The 25,141-nt window shown below is 36.5% G+C and overlaps 1 protein-coding gene across 2 annotated transcripts in view; it reads right to left on the bottom strand.

Moving 5' to 3' along the window:
* Positions 1 to 22,495, bottom strand: part of SS18 (SS18 subunit of BAF chromatin remodeling complex) — a 90,022-nt gene extending 67,527 nt beyond the window's left edge. For both annotated transcript variants that reach the window (XM_032421253.1, XM_032421254.1), the window contains exons 1-3: positions 22,279 to 22,495; positions 19,623 to 19,699; positions 11,520 to 11,604 (exon numbers count right to left, since the gene is read on the bottom strand). In XM_032421253.1, the coding sequence (XP_032277144.1) occupies positions 11,520 to 11,604; positions 19,623 to 19,699; positions 22,279 to 22,347 (231 nt within the window). In that variant the 5' untranslated portion in view covers positions 22,348 to 22,495. The remainder of the gene's footprint in view (positions 1 to 11,519; positions 11,605 to 19,622; positions 19,700 to 22,278) is intronic.
* Between the last annotated feature and the right edge of the window lie 2,646 nt (positions 22,496 to 25,141).

Here is a 25,141-nt window from a genome sequence, read left to right as displayed (position 1 = left end):
TTACCTTTCATATGTATTCAGTAATTTGAGTCCTGCTAGTCTTACTTCAAATACTCCTTAATAGGACTTCTCTTTCGGTTTATACTTTCCAATTATGTACTGCCTTCATCTTCATTATCATCAATGTTTCCTAGGTACCTCCTCCATATGACATCGTGAATTGTTTTATTTAATCCTCATAACAACATTATAGAATAAGTATTATCTTTCTCATGTTGTAAAAATGATTCATGGTACACAACATCAAATGAAGTTGCTAGTACCAGAATAGGAATATTTTCCTTAATACGCATATCCTCAGAATGTCACTGGATACTTCATTTAAAAAGCCTGGAAATATAAGGTCTTCAAATCCTAGATGCACATTAGAATCACCTGAGAAGCTTTTAAAATATGCAGCCAATGTAGAGAACCACTAGACTGTGATCATCCAGGTTCTTCCTAGCTCTAAAATTTTTAATTCTGTAGAAATATTTCCAGATTGTATGTCTTAAAATGAACTACAACAGAAAGACTCTTTACTCCCCAAGTTTTTCCCAAATAAAAATTAAATTAATAAAAACTTTTCTTGGAGGGCACCAGGGTGGCTCAGTCAGTTAAGCATCATGATCTCGGTATCCTGATATCAAGCCCCCAATCTGGCTCCCTGCTCAGTGGGGAGTCTGCTTCTCCCTCTGCCCTTCCCCCCCACTAGTGCACGCTCTCTCTCAAATAAATAAATAAGTAATCTTAAAAAAAAAAAACTTTTCTTGGGGTGCCTGGTTGGTGCAGTTGGTTGAGTGTCCGACTCTTGGTTTTGGCTCAGGTCATGATCTCGAGGTCGTGAGATCGAGTCCTGCATTCAGCATGGAATCCGCTTGAGATTCTCTCTCCCTCTCCCTCTGCCCCTCCCACTCATGCACATAGGTGCTCACATTCTCTCTCTCTAAAATAAATAAATAAATAAACTTTGTTTTATTTAAACTGTTCTCTAATAATTCTTTCCTAAACCAATGGGGCCTACCAGTTTGTATACATTAATACCACCAGATGACAAAAATAAGTGAACAATAACTAACATTAGGCTAAAACTTTAAAAAATGCAATTTTTTCAAGGAGAAGGAAAGACACATAACACAGTCATATTTTCTAATGGTAAAATGTTCCTAGTTTATATATGAAAATAATTACGTCAATGGTTTATGCTATTTCAGAAAGTAAATATCAACCCTGAGAACTACTATTCAAATGATGCCTCCAAGGTTTACTAAGATAACCAGGGCCCCAAGTGCATATACTATAGGAGCCAGACCAGCGTACGTTTTCAATTACGTCAGCTTTTTATAACTATTTGGTCTCTTTCCACACCACCTTTGCTGGTTACACTGCATGTATGTATGCCTGCCTATAGACCATACCTCCCCATTTCTGATTTGTTGCTTCCAAGCTACAGGCTTAAAATTAAAGAAACAAACTTGCTAAAATATGTATAAGGTTAAGAATGAACAGCTTTGTTTTGAACTTATAATGCTTCTGTAGTAAGAATACATAGGGCCCAAACAAAAAAGTGAAGTGCACTGGCTTTATAAGTTATACTTTTTTCCTTACAGATCTTTTTCCATTTATTCCTGGTTTTTTAATTCTTGACTTTGTTTCGAACAGGAGAAGCTTGCTAGATGTAGCCTAGTTCCAGATATATGAAATAGTACTATAAATACATAATTCCTCTTTTGGGGGGACATGAAAAAAACTGAAAGTTAAACCTATATATAATTATCAGCATATTTCCAATTCTCACAACTAGTTTAATGAAGTGAAAAACTCCATTCTGGAAAACTTTTTTTACCCCAAAACATACAGTTCTTTTTCAGGATCAAAATTTCTCAAACTATACTTATGAACTAGTATATTCTCCCTTTTGGCAGACTGATTGTATCCATTTTGTATTGTTACTCTAGTTTTCCCAAATTGACATTACTTCCTCTTTCACCTCCAATCCCAACTGCTTTCCTTCTAGCTGATTTCTTCCCTCTCTCAAGCCCCACTTTACTTTACTCAATCAATTCTCTCTTATTCCTTCTACTATGAGGATATATTTATTTCTATTTTTTTCAAAAACTCCTCCTCCTTTGTTAACTTCTCAAGCAATGTGACCTCCAAAATGCTCATATTTTTTTATGAAAATTTGGCCATGTATTTTAAATTAAACCTTGATCAACATTAGGAGGCAAAAATTTTATTCCAAAATATACAAATGGCAGTTTTTATATACGTTAGTAAAATATGATGTAAAATGGTGACCCCATATTAAAACAGTGAAATAATGGTAGATAGTTAGTAATGAAATGTGTCTCTTTCCTTTGTGATGGTTCTTAATCAGGTGGTGATCAAAATAATATAATACTTTTCCTGAATATAAGTGATAATAATTTTTACTGTCCTATTTAATCTACAGGGAAAAATGTAAATTCTAAAAAAACAAATACAAAAAACTCAGAATTTATAACATAACAGGTGAGAACAGAATAGCAAATTCTAAGAGATTTTGTTGTACCGAAATGAATTTCTATGATAAGCTCAATTTTATCACATTGGCATCTCAAGAATTACTACCTTCCTAAAGAAAGGCAAGAGAAATGAGTAACTAAATCTCAAGATACATGATCTGACCAAACATTTCTGTACTCTACATAAAAGCTAGAGAGAACATGAGACATATCTGAGAGGCTGTAATGTTTAAGGCTTTAAGACATTTCTACGTTTTATGGAAACAATATTTCAAATCAAGACAAACTGAAAAAATCCACAGTTTGCACAGTATCATAAGTTACACAAAGAATTTCAATTGGCTAGGTAGAAGGGATACAGAATCAGCAAAGGACATTTTGCAAAGTACCACTTCCCAACTACCCACAAGATTCTAAATAAGACTACCTAAAGAGAAATGTCCCCCTTTCCACCCTCAATGCCCTGAGACTTGAATCCCTGCCATAATGAGTTGTTATGAGAACATGTTGAGAATCTGTCATATCTTCAGATGTGCTAGAACAGGGGAACTAAGTTAAGACTCACTTAATTACAGGTCACCACGGTGATGATAAGCTAAATTCTTAACCTGCCACTTTAACCTATAATTTAGTCCCCAAACTAAAAGCGAACCCAGTCACATAACATTTTTTAAAAATTAACACCTAAGTACAAGAATAATGCTAGACCAAAAAAACTCCGATAATGATAAAGGCACTCATTTCCATAACAACATAACAGAACAATCAAGACACTGCAGGTTGTAAGATTCAGATTCAAGCTCTATGAAGACCTAGCCAAGTTCTACCCTGATACACCACCTTAAGAGCAAATTGGTCAGGATTTTATTTCCTTTCCATCCTAGTAGCAATAAGACATGGTAGCATAATGCACAAACTGCTTTCAGTAAGGCCAGTGTTCAAATCCCATGCTACCATTTACCAACTATGAGTCCCTAGGCATGTTAATTAACCTATCTGAGACTCTATTTCCTCAACTATAGAAAGGGACTAATATCCTAAAGGCTTCTGAGGATGAAATACTGAAGGGAGTCAATGCATAGTAGTCATTCTGCAAGTGTCTGTTCTCTCTCCAAAGAAACAGTTATATTTGAGAATCCATAAAAGTAACTAATATTCTCTTAGTTATTCCATGGACAGCAAAACAGAATACAATTCTAATATTTAAAAGAATCATCTAAGGTAATGGCAAACTAGGATTCAAACAACTCTCCACTGAGGACAACAAAAAAAGCTCAACAAATATTTTAAAAATACGTTTAAAGATATGGAAGAGCAGACAAAAAGGTAAAAAATGATCAGGCCAAGTTCAGAAGAAGAAAGAAAATCCAGAGAGGTGGGCCCAAACTTGGGTGGGGGGGGCAGGTAACATTTGCTATGGACATATTAGCCAATCTATAAAGCCAGCTGATAATTTCCCAAAATTGATAAAAGACATCAATTCCCAGATTTCAGCAATCTCAACACACACCAAGCGGGATACATCAAAGAACTCCACACCTACACACAGTACAGCAAGACTTCAGAAAAAGACTTCAGAAAGCAAAAAATAGATTAACTTCAAAACAGTAACACCAACAACTATATTTCCAATAGATACAAGCTGGAAAACAATAATCTGTCCTGGCAAAAATATTCTGTAAGAACAATGGTGAAATTAAGGCATTTTCAGATCACCAAACAACAAACAAACCTGAAGGCATTTGTCACAAGCAAACCAGTGCTAAAGAAAATACTAAAATATGTTCTACAGGGAGGAAAAAGAAAATGATCTGAGAAAAAAGGCTGTAAATGAAGGGAGAAATTAAAAGCATCACAAATGGTAACAATGATGATAACTCTAATGAACACTAACTTAAAAAATCATTTGTGAGTAAACATGTAAAGATTTAAAATGCCTTACAATAAATGAGTCACTGAGGAATGAATAGAAATAAAGTATCCAAGTGTCCATGAATTGTCTGAGATGCACATTACAAACAGTATAATAACCACTGAAAGAATATTAATTTTATAAGTACGTAATTTCCAAACTAGAAAAGAGAAATAAAAAAATAATTAAAAGAAGGCAAAAAAGAACAGAAAAAAGGAATATACAACAGATGAGACAAAGAGAAATTACATTGTATGATGGTAACTTTAAACTCAGATACATGAATGATTACATTCAATATAAATGGATGGATTTAATGTTCCAATTAAAAGACTGCTACACTGGATTTTTAAAAAAATCTACATGCCGTTCATATCTCTAACACGAGGGAATGGAAGGTGAATATACCATACAAACACTAAAGGAAACCAACTGAGCTATTCTAATATCGGATAATAGACATTAAGACAAAATGCATTATTAGACAGAAAGAGGGGAATACTTCATAATGACAACGTTACAAAGAACCAGACCTGTAATATTCTAAAATATATGTGCACTTACTAACAATGCCTCAAAATGTCATATTAAGCTAAAACTCTGAAGAGTTATAAGGAAAAAGAGACAATCCACAACTATACATTTTAAACATACATCTCTCAGTAACTGCTAGAACAAAGCATCAGAAAGGTTAAAAAAAAAAAAAAAGTAAAGCTATAGAAGATTCAAACAAGATCACCACACTTGATCCAATAAATATATACAGGCATTGAGGGGCTAAAGAATACACCTTCTTTTTAAGTATACATAGAACATCTGTAAAAACTGACCATATGCTGCAAGAGAAAACAAATCTCAAAGAATTCCAGAGAACTAAATCATATAAAATGTTATGTAACTACATGCAATAAAGCCAGAAATCATTAATAAAAAAATGATAAAATTTCCGTATGTTTGGAAACTAAAAAGTGTGTTTGTCAACCCATGTGTAAAGAAGAAATAATATTGGAAATTAGAAAATATTTGGAACTGAATAAATATGAATATACTACATATTAGAACTATAACTAGGGGGATATTTATGCCCTTAAATGCATATATGAGTATTAAAAAATGAAAACTGATGGGAAGTAGGCATTCATCTCAAAATTCAGAACAGCAAAATACAGCAAAAGAAAGTAAAAGGAAATATTAAAGACAAGATCAGAAATTAATCACACTCAAACAAAAGAGCAATAGTTCACAAAATGTGGTCCTCAAGACTCTTTTAAAAGAGTCCAAAAGGTCAAAATATTTCCGTAACAATACTTTTATGCCATGTTGATATTTAAAGCAATGGTGCAAAAGTAAGAGAGTGGGTGTAACTGCTAGAGCCTTGGCATGAATCAAGGCACCAAACTCTACAGTAAATCATTGTATTATTGATTGCCAGACTAGCAGTTAAAAAAAGTCACTTCACTTAAGAATGTCCTTGATGAAACAGTAAAAATTACTTAAATATTCTGGGACAAGGGGTGCCTGGGTGGCTCAGTTGGTTAAGCCCCTGCCTTCGGCTCAGGTCATGATCCCAGGGTCCTGGGATCAAGCCCCACATCGGGCTCCCTGCTCAGCTGGGAGTCTGCTTCATCCTCTCCCTCTCCCTCTGCTGGCCATTCTGCCTACTTGTGCTTTCTCTCTCTCTCTCTCCCTCTGTTAAATAAATAAATAAAATCTTTAAAAAAAAAAAAAAATATTCTGGGAGAAAATGAGAAAATAATAAATATATCTGTTGCAAATCAAAGAAAGATGAAAGCACTCTGATTGAGTTGCTTGCTGATCTATGCAGTTTTCATGGAACACCATTTTTAATTGAAAGAACAACTGCTAGACAAACCAGGCTTGGGTATCTGGCAGACATTTGCTCAAAAATGAACACAGTGAGCCTGGAAAACAACCGACAGCATTTGCTGCCAATGATTAAACTTGACCTTTCAAGGAAAAATTGGGAAGAAAATGGGAATATCTACCATCTTGAATTGGACAGCATCCTAATACTTAACTTCTGATGAGATTGATGGTGATTTCAACAAATGTGGTTTTTAGTATCATCTAATGAAATATGTCAATATTTAGGGATGTACATGACTCAATGCACTTCTATTTCCCAAATGACCAAACATGTTACAAAATTATCCATGATTAGAAGATCCATCCAAAATGCAGGACAGACCAATGAACTCCAATGTACCAGAATAAGAAAAATCTATTGATATTGTTTCAGATTCCATACTGCAAATAACCTTTAGGAAAAACACTTGTTGAGATCCTCTGTACTATCAAAGAAGATTATTGTACAACAATCTGAAAAGGCTATTAAAACAGTCCTCCCTTTTCCAACTCCATACCTGAGCGAAACTGGATTTTGTTCTATTTCAACTAAAACATATTACACTAAATTGAATTCAGAAGTAGATATGAGAATACAGCTGTTTACTATTAAGTCAGACATTTGAAAGAAATTTGCAAAATTACTAAACAATGCTATTCCTTTCTTACTAAATCTGTTCTAAAAGATATAGTTCTTTTTCCTTTAAAGAACGTTATTTACTTTAACATGCAATGGGTTTATTATTGTTCATTCTAAATGAGCTGATAAATACTTCAAAAATTTTCTCAGTCTTAATTTTAAAACTGAGGAATACTTACAAATATATCAATATATATAACCCATATAAAGTTCTTCAGAGTCCTCAATAATTTTTAAGTATAATGGGGTTCTGAGAACAAAAAGTTCTAGAAATGCTGCCACTGTGAAAATCAAAGCCAAAAACTGATTCTTTGAAAAGACCAAAAAAAAAAAAAAAGATAAACAACTGGCAAGAATGATCAAAAACATTTTATAAGAGAAGGCATAAATAAACTATGTTAAAAATAAAAAAGAAAGTATCACCATAGATCCTGAGGACATTAGAAAGACAAGATTATTTCATGAACTTTATGTTAATAAATCTGAAAATTTAGTAAATGCTAAAAAGCACAATTTACCAAAATAGGCAACTCATAAAATATATGTTATAAATTGTCCTGTAACCAATAAAGAAATTGAGTTAGTAAACAAAAGCCGCCTCACAAAGAAAACTCCAGACCTAGACAGCTTTTCTAAAGAAGTACACCGATCATTTAAGAAACGGTAGCTTTATCATACAAATTATTCCAGATAAGAAAAAGTAGGAAAAGTTTCCAGCTCGTTTTATAAAACCAACATAACCTCAAAATAAAACCCAGACAAATGCATTATAAGAAGAGAAAATTAAAGGTCAATTACACTCAAGAACAAAGACATAAAAATCTTAATCAAAATTTTAACAAACTGAATACAGCCATTTTTTTAAGAGACCATGCCCAAACCAAACCAAACCAAAGACCATTACCAAGTGGGTCATGAAAAAGTAGGTTAATTACAAGAATGCAAGATGGACTGCACATTAAAGAGTAAATCAATGTAAATCACCACATTAACAGATTAAAAAAGAAGAAATTTATGATCATCTCATTAGATGCAATAGAAGTATTTAATAAAATTTAACATCCATTCAAGATATAAACTCTTACTTAGCACAACAGAAACAGAAGGGAACTTCCTTAATCTGATAAAAGGCATCTACAAAAAACTACAGCAAGCATCATACTTATTAATGGTCAAACAGTGAAACCTTTCCCTTTGTGATCAGGAACAAGATGAAGATGTCCTCTATCACCACTTCTATTCGGGAATGTAGTGGAGGTCCTAGCCAGAGAAGTAAGGCAAGAGAAAGAAATAAAAGGTGTAAGGATTGGGGCGCCTGGGTGGCTCAGTTGGTTAAGCGACTGCCTTTGGCTCAGGTCATGATCCTGGAGTCCCTGGATCGAGTCCCGCATCGGGCTCCCTGCTCAGCAGGGAGTCTGCTTCTCCCTCTGACCCTCCCCCCTCTCATGTACTCGCTCTCTCTCATTCTCTCTCTCTCAAATAAATAAATAAAATCTTTAAAAAAAAAAAAAAAGGTGTAAGGATTGGCAAGAAAGAAACAAAACTCATTATTCACAACTTTGTTTGTGAATATAGAAAACAGAAGGTACCTACAGAAAAATTGTTAGAAATAAGAGTTGAACAAGACTGAAATTCAGTATCAGTGGCATTTCCGTGTAAATAGCAAATGCAGTAAGAAAATAAATCTTTGTTTAAAAAACAAAGACTCTTAAAATAGCCTCAAAAAATATGAAATGCCTAGCAATAAGTCCAATGAGAGATGTGCAAATCCTCTGCAGGGAAAATCATAAAACTCCACTGAAAGATATTTGAAGGATTAAATAAACGAAAATATATGCAATGATCATGATTTGACAGACTCAATGTTGTGAAGATATAAATTCTCCCCAAGAATCAAGATAATCTCAATAAAAATCAAACAGGATTATGTTGGACATGCTGATTTTTAAGCATATATGGAAATGCAAAGGACCAAGATAGCCAAGATATTCTTGAAAAACATAAGAATTTCTCTAACATACATCAAGATTTATAAGACTATGACAAGTGTGAAAAGATAGTGGAATTTATAAAAACAGACCAATGAGACAGAATAGAGACCCACATATATATGGACACTTGATATATGAAATCGGTGGCATGACAAAACAGAGAAAAGTTATCATTTTGTTTTTCCAATAGATAATGCTGGAACAGAAATCTATCCATATGGAAACAATTGAAATTGAACCCATTCCTCACACCATTCACAAAAATAAATTCCACCTAGCTGGTAATCAAGTTCAAAGTAATAACCACCTGAATTATTTCAGAGTCAAAAAGAAATGTATTGATTATATATTCCTAGTGGGATAGATCTTAAGGACAAACATCTTATTGTTAGTGGCAATCTTGGTATTGTTATACTGAAATTACTTCATATATGTAGTAGTATAAAGTAAATAAACAACCACAATAATGTCATTAAGCCAGCCAGTCCCATTGATCAATCTTAATATTACTAAAAATGGAACAACAGAGAGTTTTAGAATAAGAGAGAAGAGATAATACATAAAATCAAAGCTAAGTAAAAAACCTTTCCAGAAGGGAAATAGCATTAATTCAACACTTTATTTCTTTTTCTAAAAAATGTGTTTACTAGTTCTGTCCACCAAAAAAAAATACCTAGAAACAATGAAAACCCAGTAATAATGAATGCCCCAAACATCCAAAGTGTGGTCAATATCAATTCCCATTGAAAAAGTGCTGCCTGAAAAAATAGCCAAGGCAGAATAGTTCTGGGGAAGAAAATATAGTCAGCCTGACAGCTCTCTCAAATCCTGAAAGAAAAGAAGCTATACAAGAATACTTGAATCACGTCAGATGGACACAGCAGCCAAATGAACAGGCTCTCACTGACCAAAGAGGAAATAATCTGAAGTATCAGAAAGAATGACTGCAATGGACACATTAAAAATATAAAAACGTGTATGTTTAGATGACAATAATAAAAAAAAAAATCACTGGTCACCTTCACAGATTGCTAGAATTGTTATTCTGAAAACTGATAAGAGGCTAGAAACCAGCCTTTAATCGTGATTCTCATATAGGGACTCTCTATCTCAGGATAACCAAATACTTGATGAAGGGAAGTTTTTCTTTTTTAAAAGAAGTACAGCTAATAAATACAGAAGGAACTGTAAAATTAGAAATTCATCATTCTGTGATCCCAATATGAAATAACAGATCTGGTCAACAAGCATCAATGACTGCTAAAACCATTAAGTGAAAGGTTGATGGGGAACTCTAATAGATTCATCAGGGCGGTATCAACTGCACCCATCGATCCATCTTTTTTTTCTTCCTTACGTAGACTTCACGCCCAACTTAGGGCTTGAACTCATGATCAAGAGTTGCATGCTCTACCAACTGAGCCAGCCAGTCCCATTGATCAATCTTAGTATTACTAAAAATGGAACAACCAAAATGTTCCTCCTGATATGATACAATAGACAATACACAGCACCATTAATGAAATATTCTTTTTTAAGTGGAGTCCAACAGAGGACTGGGATCACAACCTGGGATCATGACCTGAGCTGAGATCAAGAGTCAGACACTTAACTGACTGAGCCACCTAGGGGCCCTTCAGTGAAATATTCTTAACACAAAACTGAACCTAACTCTGGGGCACCTGGGTGGCTCAGTTGGTTAAGCAACTGCTTTCAGCTCAGGTCATGATCCTGGAGTCCCAGGATCGAGTCCCGCATCGGGCTCCCTGCTCAGCGGGGAGTCTGCTTCTCCCTCTGACCCTCCCCCCTCTCATGCTCTCTCTCTCTCAAATAAATAAATAAAATATTTAAAAAAAAAAAAAAACTGAACCTAACTCTAATCAAGCCTCTCTACCTAATTATCAGTTTATAAGAAATAAGAGATGAAATGGAAGAACATGTTAAAGGACCATGAGGATACAATCAGCCAAATCCAGAATGTAAGAAACTCTACAAAATATATGACCCAGTTTCTTCAACAAATAAATGGAGAATAAAAAAGGTAAACTAATATAGATTCAAAGAGACTTCAGACACATACCAACCAATGCAACATGTGGACCTTGTTTGGATTCTGCAGCAAACAATCATTTAAACATTTGGGTATTTTTAAGATAATCAGTGAAAACTGAAGATAGCCTGGGTATAATAAGACATTAAGAAATTTTGATTAATCTTGTTGGGTGGAATAATGCTGCTTCTCTGCTAGAAATGCATACTGAAGTATTTACCAGGAAAAGTATATGATGCCTGGGATTTGCTTTGAAATACTATACAGTTATTCATAAGTTATATGTACAATTACAAATTAAAATAAATAAATAAGTAGGAAGGTGGGTGAGTATGTGGGTGAATGGATGAATGGATATAACTTCTTCAGGGAGGGAAACAATTCTAGGTGAACTGATTCAAATTAAATATGAAGGCAAAACAATGAAGCTTTTAGATCATACAGAATACCCTCATGTTCTCAGAGAGCAGAATTTACTAAACAAAACTTTAAAATCACTAAACAAAAATGTGTTATCCTGTACATAATTCTATGTAAGATTTTGTCTACTTCACACAATTTTAAAGGTACTTACTGCTGGTAAAAGAGACTGCATATTTTGATTAGAATCTGCTATTGTAGCAAGGTAGACCAAGTTCGTATGCAACATCTGCTGATACCTGTTAAAACAAAACAAATACCAATATTAAAAATAATTTTCTTCCTATCTGCTTAAATACAAATAGCATTCTAATTATTTCTCGAGTTTCATAAAAGATTTATGTTACCTGAATATCAATAGCACTTCAATTTTTTCCTAGTTCCTCTGCAAAATAATTCCAAATAATAGATACATTCAAAGATAATAACACACACAGAGATCATATCATGTGCTAGATACTGCTATAGTTGTTTTATATACCCCTATATGCAGTCAATCCTCAAACCCAGGCTATGAGGTAAAAGTGCTTATTTTCTCCATTTTACAGATGAGGCAACTGGGGTTTAGAAAGGTCAGTAACATGTACAATATTTGCACAGCTCAGGAAATGGAATTACTGAGATATGTACTAGCTCTATACATAGTACTTGTGTTTTCTAAAAAGAGATCTAGAATGAAGGAAGTCAACAAAACTGACATGCTTATTCCCTTCCCCCTGCCATTTTCATATTGCCAAAAACCTCAAACCCAAGTCCAGGCAACAGGCTCTGCTGAAAATGTCAGGAAGGAGGCAGGAATCACACAACTTTTCTTTTACCAGCAGCAGTGACCAACAATTTATGCCTACTGCCCATTGTTAGGGCTCAGCATATAGAGAAAACAATGAATAGGTGTCTTCACTTACAAATACATATATGTATATGTATATGTATATATGTAAAGAAAATAATAGGGCACTATTGAGACATATATGAGACAGAAAATAATAGGGCACTAATACCATTAAGAATTAACTTTATAAAACAAAGCAAATTCTCACTAGTGCAATGAAGTGGTTAAGCATGTTCACTGTGATCTTAGGAATTAGTTTTGCTAACTCTCTGCAAATTGGTAGTGATCCAGTTACTAGTGTTTGTAAATCCTCCAAATACAAACTTATAAATCCTATTACCAAATTGTTACACTGTTTTAAAATTTTGTTTACCTAGAAATATTAAATACAAATTAAAATAATGAAAATAAGATAAAAGAACTTTATTCGGCTAAATAAAGTGTTCTAATATAGATCCCAGATGAAGTCATTCTCTACACACCGTATGAGGAATCCTAGGAAATCTTTTGCTGCATTATTTTTTTCTATTAGAACTGGTTTTACTACTTTTTTCTTACTAAAGAAAAAAACCCTACTTCTCACTGACCTTCAATTTTCTTCACTAACAAGTTTATGCTTTTTGTTTATTTTTTACAGCTTTATTAGAGGTATAACCAATATACAAAGACCCACACATATTTAACTTGTACAATTTGGTGAGTTTGGACATATGCAAACACCTGTGACACCGTCACCACAATCCAGGTAATAGACATAATCAACACTTCCCGAACTTTGTTTCCTTTTTTGTTTTTATAGTTTAAAAACAAGTTTAGGCTCGTAATGCTCCTCCTCACATATTACACTATGTTGCTCAATCAGACATGATAAAATGTTTGTTACAGTGATCCTTAGACAAAAGAAGACCAGGAATTATTATTGTACTGAATTATCCATAATGCTTAATTACATTGTCAAAATTCTTAAAACAGCACTAACAGGAAACACTAGCTGGAACTATTTTATTATTCTGTAAAGATCTTGAATGGAATTTAGGATACAGGGTTCCAAAATCTTGTCATTTTTTTAAAACCAGCCAGCCATTTTTAAAGATTTTATTTATTTATTTGACAGAGAGAGACACAGCGAGAGAGGCAACACAAGCAGGGGGAGTGGGAGAGGGAGAAGCAGGCTTCCCGCGGAGCAGGGAGCCCGATGCAGGGCTCGATTCCAGGACCCTGGGATCATGACCTGAGCCGAAGGCAGACGCTTAACGACTGAGCCACCCAGGCGCCCCACCAGCCAGCCATTTTTAATTAGAACATATAACCCAGGGGGACACCTGGGTGGCTCAGTCAGTTAAGCGTCTGCCTCCGGCTCAGATCAGGATCCCTGGGATCGAGGCCCCCACCCAATCACATTGAGCTCCCTGCTCAGCGGGGAGCCTGCTTCGTCCTCAGCCTGTCGCTCCCCCTGCTTGTGGTCTCTTTCTCTCTGACAATAAATAAAATCTTAAAAATATATATATAACCCATTTCAAAGTCTACTCCTTGAAGTTTTTCTTTTCTTCTCTGAGTATTAATATGGCTTTAATATATTCAGATATGAGGTTTGCTGACCACCCTGCAAAAATAAAAACAACAAACCTTTCTAAGAGACTATGGCTTCCTCATGACCCTTTAAGAAAAAACTGTAGTCATGCTGATTAGTACTTAACAAGTCCACATTAGAATACTGTTAAATCTAATCTGCCACGCTCTCAAGGCCTCATTTGTAAAATAATGGGAGTTAAAGTAGATCTCCAAAGTCCCTTGTGGTTCTAAACATCTATAAATACAGCAACTTTTATGGAGTACTTTAGTTTTAAGACATTTCCCCAACCTAAATCTTTTTAACTTTTAATTTTTGAAATAATTTTAAACTTACAGTTTTAAGAATAGCATGAAGAATTCCCAAATATCTTTCTCCCACACTCCCCAATCGTCGGCATTTCACAACATTTGTCTTACTCCATCTCTAAACACACACACCAATATGTACACACATGCAAGCACACACACACTTTTTTTCAAAATCTTTTGAGAGTCAGTTACAGACATAATATCCCACTACTCCTAATACTTCAGTGTCAATTTCCTAAAAACAAGGAAATTCCCATATACAACCACAGTACAACAAATATTGATACAGTAATACCATGTAATCCACAAACCCATTCAAATTACTCCAATTGTCCTAATAACCCCAAATCTTTTACCTAATGTAAGCTATGTTATCTAACTTCAGTAGGTTTTCTTTTTTTGTAAACTGCATTATTTTTACGGCATTCATCAAGTACGCTTCCCTAAGATCATTCAAGACTCAAAGATGAATATTAATGAAAAGGTAGTATATTTAAAAAAAAGAAAACGTAGTATATATTCATATTCTTTTACAAGTTTGTGTATACATCACCTAAAAAACAATAAGCAAACATTCCTGGCTTCAGCTGACTCTACTGAAATGATAATAAAAAGTAGATTCTTCTACAAATATTAAAGAAATATTTTCCTGAGAAACTTTATTCTGTATATTTTACTTTTTTAATGTACATGTCTATTACCTCTAAAACAGTCTATATTAACAAAAGAAAACTGAGTATGTATGATAAGGACAGATATAAACATATTCAACATTTTACATTTGACGATGGCAACTTCCTAATAAATACTGACAGATATTCCAAACACCCATAATTATTAACCCATTAAATGAGAGGCAGTTCCATGTCCCAAAAATTCCACTAAGAACCACTACATCAATTATCTGGAGTAAGGTCAAATAACCACTATTAAATTTATTGATATAATTAAAAAATGAACCTGAAAAAGTCAGAGCTCATTTTTAACAATAAATCTTTACCAAGAAACTATGAAGATTATATTTATAAGGTAACAAATATAATTTACAGAATAAAAGTTATCTTCCTAACTAGAGATTTAAAACTACATTCTTTTACATAATGATTAATACAAATTTTTTTTGCATGAAAACCACTTACAGGACACTCTGAAGTAGTCACACTCATGATGAAATACAAAAAATAAGGGTTGATTTAAGTAAAAATATAAGTTGATTTAGAAAATACTCAAATCAAACACTACAATAGAACAATAATATATTCTCACACATATGTTATCAGAATTTAAAGGGAAGAGGATCTGTGCATATGAGCTCCACAAGTGATTTACTTTTATTGAGCATAACAGGAGTGTGTGCACATGTATGTAGATAAAGAGAGATACAGCAATATATACAGAGATGTTACCAGTGAAAACCTTTAGGTGGTGAGAATAGTGTTTGTTATCTTACTTTTACGTTATCTGTGCTTTTTAATTTTCTACAATTCATATACTACTTTCATAAAAATAAAGTTATTTTATATTAAAAAAACACTGTCTTAGGCAGTTATCACATCTTAAGGAATTGTTTAATTAAAATTGACCTATCAATTCCCAGATGGCTGTCATTTATTGATGTTCCTCTTCATTTTCCTTTTCCTTCTCCTAATGCAAGAAACAAGAACATTTAAGGTTGAGAGGAGAAATTTTCTTCTCTTTACTCACAAACCAACACTAACAACTTGAAAAAAAAAAAAAATCTAAACAGCTCTAAGAATGAAATTAAATCCATCAGGAAAAGTAAAATGTAAGATTCCATCTAAACCAATTTAAACCCCATCTGCACCAAATATGTGAGAAGATGAGGTCTATTCCAATATGCAGAGAAGGGGGAAATGATCATATATACACAAAAAAGCTAAGAATATAAAGAATAAAACAGTATTAGCTTTTGTTGACTCAAGTTGGAAAGGCTGATTCTAGATCTGAACACATCCTATCCATGCCATGTACTGCTGGGTCCTTTAAGAAACTGAACCAGTCCTATGCCACAAAAATCCCTTGGCTCTATCTGGCAGTGTAAAAAGCCATAGATGAAAATAAGTATTCTAATCAGAGCCTGTCAACTTTTATTATCCCATGGCTGATCTGAGGCAGTGATCTCCTTACCACTGATGATTACCCATAGTTAAACTAAGGGAATAGATCAGCTAATTAATTTTTTAAAGAATATTTTGAAATATAAACAGACATGACTCACTGAAGAAACAATATATGTAAAAGTAATGGAAATGTTCATATAAAATGCAAAATGTACAAATGACTAGAAAATAAAATATCCTAGTACTCAGACCTAAGTTTCTAAATATCATTCTCTAAAAAAAGAACCAGGGCTTGAAGAAACAGGTAATTCCAAACTGGGGCAGGAAAAAGAACAAGATGAGTCTAGAACATTTTGTGGTGCAAGAAAATAAGAAAATGCTCAAAAAATAATGAATACATATCAAAAAGTCAGCTTGAGGGGCTCCAGTGGTCAACATTGGGGACAACTAAAGAAAGAAAATAGAGTAACATTATAACCTAAAGAATACTGTTAAGAATCCATAAATCCATTCAGATATAAATAAATGAATGAGTGAATGGGTGCAGGGAATGAGAAATGGTTTCCTTAGAGTAGGATTTCAAATAAATGTAGAAGGAATGATTGATTTAGTCACCATTTGGCAACCACCACAGTAATAACTATTTCAGTCAAGAATCATTGGATGATGGATGCTAAAATAAATGCTAAAAAAAAAAAAAGTACAAGAAGGAACAACATGTGTCTCAAAGTATCTGCCCAACAAGATACATATGAATTAAAAAGAGAAAAATAGTAACTTTACAATGGAGAAACTGGCAGGCCACACCTCAACTAACTGATTAAGATTCTCAGTACTGGGACAAATCATTATCATACAGCTACTTGAGAATGCACTGAGAAGGACACACCACCATATTTGTGATGCTCTTGCCAAAAGTGCATAACATGAATCTAATCAAGGGGAAACACAAATCAAACCTAAAATGAGGGACATTACACAAAATAACTGCTATGTATTCTTCAACAACATCAACAACATGAAAGATAACAGACTGAAGAATGGTTTCAGATCAAAGGTAAACTCAAGGCATGTGACAATAAATGCAACATCTGATCCTGCACTGGATCCTAAACCTGAAAAAAATACATTAATGGGACGACTGGCAAAATTTTAAACAAGTCTGAAGATTACAGTACTGCATTATTAATTTTAACAATGATACTCTGGTTATTTAAGAATTTGTGCCTGTTTTTATGAAAAACACACGGCGGTAATTAAAAGTAAGAAAGAATCATGTCTGCAACTTATTCTCAAATGTTTCAGAGAAATATGGAGAAGAAATGAATGATATGGAGAAAAATGAAAGTGAAGGGCATACAGGAATTTCTTATACGGTCTTTAAAATGTTTTTTGTAAGAATGAAATCATTTCAAAATAAAGTTTTAGAAAAAGATACCACTTTTCACCAACCAGATGAGCAAAAATTTTTCAAAGACGACTAAAATCCAATGCTGGCAGAGGATGTTGAAAACCAAGGCTCTAAAATCTGGCTGAGAGAAAGCAAACCAATACAATCTTTTTGCAGGGTAATTTGGCAATTTAGCATGGTCTTTGACCCAGCCATTCCATTTATAAAATTCTAACCTATTAAAAAACAAAAACATTTATCTAAATGTGTTTATGTAGATATGAGTGCCATGTGTGTAAATGCACAAAGAAATGTTTAGAAGGATAGGTAGTAAACTATTAAAAGTAGTTACCCCTGCGGAGAGGAGAGAAGCTTAAGATTGGAAAGTGAAATGTGACTTGCTTTTATCTCTACCAAATTTTATACTTTATGATTTTCTTTTTACAATGACCCTACATGACTTTTTCATTTCAAAAATGGTATTAAACAAAGAGAAAAAAGACAAAGTAACCAAGAGAGACTCAGAATTAGATAAAGGATGAATCAAGTAATAGCAAAAGTCCAGCATAGCAGGAAAGTGCATGCAGAGGCAAGAACCAGGGTTGTTGGAAAAATCTACTTGAAAACAGACCAGTGAGAGCTCTAGGAAAGACAGGTGTGTCACAAAATAATGGTGAGAATAAAATATTTTAGAGCTGCACTGTCCAATAAAGTAGCCACTAGGTAGAATGAAATGCAGCTAGTTCAAAATGATGTGTTACTAGAGTAAGATTCACAAGGGATTGCAAAGACTTAAGTATAAAACAAAAGAATATAAACTATCTCATTAATATATTTATGTAGATTATGTATTAAAGTGATATTATTTTGGAAATAACGGCTTAAGTAAAATATATTATAATATTAATTTCTGTTTCCTTTTACTTGTTTAATGTGTCTATCAGCAAATGTAAAATTATATATGTGGCTTACAATATATTTCTACTGGACAGTGCTACTCTAGAGACTTTTGATAAAATATTCAACTTGTTCCACTACATCACATTCTATTAAGGATAGCATTTACTTCTGACACATCACTTCAAAATAACAAGTTTGGGGGCACTGGGTGGCTCAGTTGGTTAAGCGACTGCGTTCGGCTCAGGTCATGATCCTGGAGTCCCTGGATCGAGTCCCGCATCGGGCTCCCTGCTCGGCAGGGAGTCTGCTTCTCCCTCTGACCCTAACCCCTCTCATGTGCTCTCTCTCATTCTCTCTCTCTCAAATAAATAAATAAAATCTTAAAAAAAAAAAAAAAAAAGTTTGGTTCTTATGATAACCAATTCTCTATTTATTAGATGCTTTGCTTTCTCAACCACATATATGGATGTAACTAAATACCCAAAAATGTGACGATCTAACTTTTCCACAAATCAGAGTACACAGAAATTTGCAGGATAAGTATTTAAAAAGAAAAAAAAGAGACCCACTGCATCCCAAAGAACAAATTTTTCTTTTATAAAAATCAGGAAAAGTCACACAAAAAATTGTACCCTAATGTTCATTTAAGTATTCATAATAACCAAGAAATGAAAACACAAATGTCCATTACTGATGGATAAATAAAACATGGTATGACCATACAATAAAAAATTGTTTAGCAACAGAAAGGAAGTATTGATACATGCTTCAACAATGATGAACCTTGGAAAATATTATGCTAAAGAAAAGAACTCAGTCAAAAAAGACCACACATTATACAGTCATTTACATGAAATGTCCACAATAAGCCAATCTATACAGACAGAAAGCAGATTAGTGGTTGTCAGGGGGTGAGGGATCAGGAGGTGGGAATGGAAAGTTATTGCTAATGGGTATAGGATTCTTTTGGAGACGATGAAAATGTTCTAAAATGGACCGAAGTGATGATAACACGACTCTATGAATATACTAAAAGCTTCGAATTATAACTTTAAAATGGGTGAATTGCATGGTATGTGAATTATATCTCAGTAAAGCAGTTATTAAAAAGAAAAGTAAAAAATTAACCAACACAGAAAAATGAATACAAAAAATTTTTCATATCATTCTTACTGAGAACACTCTGAGGTCTTTCCTTTATTCTGATAGTCCATTATACACTGAATAAGATGGTTATTTTCATCCAACATCTGAAATAAAATTAGAAAAAGTTTATTGTAAATCTAGTGCATCACGTAAAATTTTAAAAATCCTTCAGATTTCTAAGAAATGTTTATTCATATAGGAACTGAATCTATTCCGGTCTTTTAAGTCTTATTCTACACCTCTGGAATGATATGTTTAGTCAACAACTTTCAAATAACTGTATTCCATTTATTCTCCCTCTGAATTATTACCTGAAGCCGAGGAGGGGTTTCGTTTGTATTCAAACATTTTATTACCTCTACTACCTGTAATAGAAGCTTTAGCCCGTTAAGACTAACAGGTAAGGGTCCAAGCTGACTCTGCATCATTCTTATGCTTTGCAGTAGTAAAGAAAAATTTTGTCCTTATCCACAATGAACACATGAAAACGTAAGCCCATGAAGCTTGAGGAGATAGATGGCTAGTTTCCAAGTGTTATACAGTATGGTTCTGTGATTCTCCAAACATGGAATAATCAAAAACGGTAACTTCTAAGCATGTATATTTGTTGCACACTTTATGAGCTTACCTTACAATTAAGTTGTCCCAAAAGTTTAAAAACAAAAAGCATATCAATTTATCATTCTATCGTCTTACAGCAATTCAAAGCAATATTGGCTTTCAGGGTTAAATAACTCATCTAAGTAAGATGGCATTGAGGAAAGAGTACTGATGTAGCAATGAAAAGGCCAGTTAGTCTGAGTGCCGGCTTCACAATCCTGTGCAAATCACTTAAGATTTCAGAGACTCAGATTTATCTTAAGGTCAAGGGACAGAAGTAGATGTTCCTCCTGAACTTGCCCCACCTTTCCAAGACCTAATAAACTATAATACAATAATCACTCTATCTCAATAATTTAATGTAGCTCTTTTAAAAACAAAAATCCATTTAACCTTAATTGTGATTTTCTTCCTACAAACAAATCACAATCTTCACTTGCTAGGAAAATATATATATTGACATGCTCTTCCGAAAAGTGCAGTTATTTCCTAAATAGAATCACTGGATGCCAAAAAAATGTGTCTTTAAAATCCATTAGTCCAATCTAATGATTTCACAACATATCTCCTCAGTCAATTACTCAACCTAACAAACTTCACCATAGAATATGTCTCATTTCTAACATCAATCTCTCACACTGTATAGAGTAAGACACTTAATTTGGAATCCATTTTCTCTTCTCATCTGAGAATGAAAACTAATTGATCTGCAGCTCCTGAATTAAGCACTCATAATAAATATCTTAACATGTATGTAGGAAAAACTCTTTTTGGAAACTACCCAACCAACCTCAGGACTCTTCTACAGTCCAAAAGTAAAAATAAAAAATGAATCCCTCCAGAAACACATCTTCAGTGTATGTACTTGGAGCTGTTTGCCAGGCTGCAGACTTAGCCCAATGCACTACATGAAAGCACTGCATTTCCAGGCACTGACAAGCCGGTTTATTCATAAAATAAAGCAACAGTTGGGCAAATGTCAAATGCCACACTAGAAAAAACCTGACAGTAAACTGAAACCCATTAACATAATCTGCTGGGCATACAATGGTGTCCTGAGTGGTACGAAAAGTTGACTTTTCTTCAATTTTCATCTTCATCCCAGTGTATACACCAAAACCGAAATATTTAAGGTAAGCTGCTCAATTAGCAAGTAACTTTTCAAAGTCTGGCTAAAATTCAGATTACTGCCTTGCTCATGGGCAACAAGGGATAGCGGCCAATAAAGCAGCTTCGTGTCCCTAACTGGCAGTAACACAGCAGCGACAGAGGTTGCACTATCCTCTAAAAGGGACGCACCTCCCCGTGTGTTTATCACGACTTCTGTAATAGGTCACGATTATCAGATTGTCTCCACCACTAGACTCCAAGTTCCATGAAGGCAGGGACCATGGCTCACCACTGTAGCCCCAGCACCCAGAGCAGGCGCTCGATGAGTATTTGCTGCAGATGTACACGGAGAGGGAACGAATCCGGAAGGGAGAAGGGAACTCCGAGGGTAACCCCGAAGTCCACAGGGTGCTCCTTCGCCCGCCCCTCAGGCTCTTGCAGCGTCCCCCCAAGTTCTCCCGGGAGCTCCCCCAAGTCGGCCAAAGTGCGCAGCGCGGCGGAGAGCGGCGACCCGCGCTCCGACTTCCCCTCGGCCTCCCGCGACCCGAGGTCGGGTGTGCACCAAGCAGCCGCGGCGCGCTGGGCGGGGCGACGCCAAAGTAACTCCGGAGCGACGCGCGGGGCCGCGGGGGGCGCCGGCTCCGACAAACAGCCCTTCCCCGCGCGGCCGCTGCCGCCGGGCGCACGCGCCCCGCCGACCGAACGCCGCCCCATCCCTAGAGAAATCCGGCGGCGGTTACTTGGGCTTTTGTGCTTGTAGGAAAGAGCCCAAACGCGTGAAGGACTCCGTGGGAGAACCGGTTCGCCGCCTTCCGCCACCCACTCAGGCACAGCCCGCGGCTCGGGTTCCCACACCCGACCGCCTCCCAGCAGGCCCGCCTCCGCCCCCGGCCCGGCCGACTCCCGGGCCGGCCCCCGGTGGCGCTCCCAAGGGCAGGATGGGCCTGGCATCCCCGACCCCGCGAGGCTTCACCTTCTGAATCGCAGCGGGAGTGATCTCCCCCTTGCCTCGCTGCCGCGGGGCTGCGAACGCCACAGACATGTTGCCGCCGTCACCACTACGGGCAAGTCCCGAGCGCTCCGGGTGAACGGCAAACTGGGGGAGAGACGCCGGCCTCTCGGGCCGAACCACCTCGGGAATGCGGGGAGGGGGGATGCTCCGGCGCCGAACGAAGGGCCGGCCGGCCTGGCCTACAGGAGTTATTCTGGCCCATAGAAGTCCTCTTTCGGCGCGTTACCGGGGAACCACAGCCCCGGTAGCACTGCCCTGTTCTTGGCAGACCTCTCGTCCTTCATCCTTTCCTGACCCGCCCCCCCTCCCGTTTGAGCTAGTGGTAGGGCCGCGCCCCAGTCCTCCCTCCGCTTCAGCGATTCAGGAAATGGTCCCGCCGCCGCGGGAGAAGGAGAGGCTGGGGCAGACCCTGTCACAGGAAATGCGAGCGGCCCGAGCCGGCCCGCCCCTTTCGCGCGGGTGCAACTTGCCTCCCTCTGCAGCGCGCTGAAGCCTCTCTCCAAGTGCGTTTCGGCGCTCGGCTCTAGATCTGGTTCAGTTTTTCCAACTTCATCCTCACCCCCCGCTGCCCCGGGTTGTCCGGGCACGGCGGAGAGGGAAGGAGGGTCAGGACCCGCGAGTTCGTGCAAACCCGTGGAGCGCCTGCCGAGATGAGCAGAGGTGGAAGGTGTAGGTGAACGCGGATTCGCTGGTTTAAACCGCCCGGCTACGCCCCAAAGGCGCACCTCACAGTCCACAAGTCTCACACGCACACACAGGCGTGCTTAACAATTGGAAAAGTAAGCCTGACCCCAAATCAAGAAACGAAGGCTGTGTCCAATACTAAGGGGCAGTCGGCCAACTTGGCTACAGAGCCCTTGGAGAGTAGTTCGCCTCTTGGGACAAACCCTTGGCAGAAACGTGCGTCGATTTCGTCTGACATGGATCTCTGGGATTAAGTTTTGAGATCGAGCACCCTCACACTTTTACAATTATATACTTAATGCCTTGTAAATTAGGCCAGAGCTGCCAGGCTTCAAATCAGTGTGAGGGGGAAAACAAAACAAAACAAAACCAACCCAAAGCTCTCGAATTATGGCAGGAATAGGAGCAAATGTGGGTAATGTGTTGGCGTGGGGTGGGGGTGGGGGGATGGGGGAGAAGTGGTCGGGGTTGTAATTATTATTATTCTGTAAATTTGGACATCCATGTTGAACTAAGGAAACGTTTATGTAAAATGCCACCCAACAGTAATGAGACTCAAAAATCAATCACTTCGTTTATATGTAAAATGAACTGGAAAAATTAAGGTAAATGTTTAAAATTTTTGTTTCAAATACATGCTTTTCGCAAGAGGTCATAAATTTCATTCATTAAGGAAATATAGGTGCATTTTGTGTGCTAGGCTTTATGCTAGACACTTAGGATACAAATGTGAATAAGGTGAGCATGGAACCTGCTCTCAGGGAGTTTATATTCTGATAGGGCTGACAGATTAGAAACAACAAATATATAAATATGTAAACTTCTAAGAAAGACTAGATGCCAACAAGGAACTGACAGAATGATGGGCAGTCACGAGTCAGGGTGGGAAGCCTTCTCTGTTAAGCTGACATCTAAAGGATGGAAAGATTTAAGCCATCCTAAGAATAAAGGAAGAAAATTTACTCCTACTAATAATAGTTTTTCTTAGAATTCTTGTGTTTCACTACCCTAAGCCTTGGGGAAAAAAAAAACAAGTCTTGTCCACCATTACACACATGTCCAACACCTGGCTTTCATCATCATGTCTTGATGTTTACACAAAAGCACCTTGGGGCACCTGGCTGGCTCAGTGGGTGGAGCATGTGACTCGATCTCAAGAGAGTAGAGATTACTTAAAAATAAAATCTTTTAAAAAAAAAAAAGGTATCTTAATTGTTAAAGCAATATTTCAGTAGGAAAAATGAAACATGATCCTACTGCTCCAATCATATCTGCTGATAAGATAGCACCGGAATCTTAATAACATGAACCAGTGGGAATAGTTGTCTGAATTTCTATATTCCAGTTTAAAAAAAAAAAGAGTGCCAAGGAGACTTCTATTCCAAGGAGGTACCCAAAGATAAGTACCTTCTTTGTTTAAATTATAGCTCCCCAACAATAGGAAAAGAAATTAACTGAAAATAGGTAACAGGTCAGCCCAAGGTGTTTATTCCTTCAGAGTAGCAAGTCCGGGCCTAGGGTACTAGGCATGAATAACCACAGCCTTTTCTGTGATGGCATGTGTGCCATAAAAATACCATTATTTTCTGTGTCCATCACATGGGCATTGGAGTAAAGATCCAGCCAGAAATCAAATGATCTCCATTAAGAAAAGAAACTTTAAAGGAACCCCATGTTACTCTCAAGCTTCCTTCCTGTCTCATTTGACCATTAGTTTTGGGGAGAGAGGAATCCCAAAGTATAGACTGAGTGGTAGCAGATTTGGGAGAAAAAAGGAGAATAAAGAGTACCCAGCATTTAGTTAAGGAGAAAACAGGGAATGAAGATGGGAAGTTGACCCAAATCTCAGAAATGACTGTAGGAACTTAAAAAAGAGCTACCATGAAGGGGGGGAAATCGGTGGGGGAGACGAACCATGAGAGACTATGGACTCTGAGAAACAAACTGGGGGTTCTAGAGGGGAGGGGGGTGAGGGGATGGGTTAGCCTGGTGATGGGTATTAAAGAGGATACGTACTGAATGGAGCACTGGGTGTTATACGCAAACAATGAATCAAGGAACACTACATCAAAAACTAATGATGAGGGGCGCCTGGGTGGCTCAGTCGTTAACCGTCTGCCTTCGGCTCCGGTCATGATCT

Source organism: Phoca vitulina, unplaced genomic scaffold (genome assembly GCF_004348235.1).
Source record: "Phoca vitulina isolate PV1807 unplaced genomic scaffold, GSC_HSeal_1.0 scaffold24, whole genome shotgun sequence".
NCBI classification, from domain to species: Eukaryota; Metazoa; Chordata; class Mammalia; order Carnivora; family Phocidae; genus Phoca; species Phoca vitulina.
Note: the sequence above shows the minus strand (reverse complement) of the source record. Positions and strands in the feature narration are given on the sequence as shown.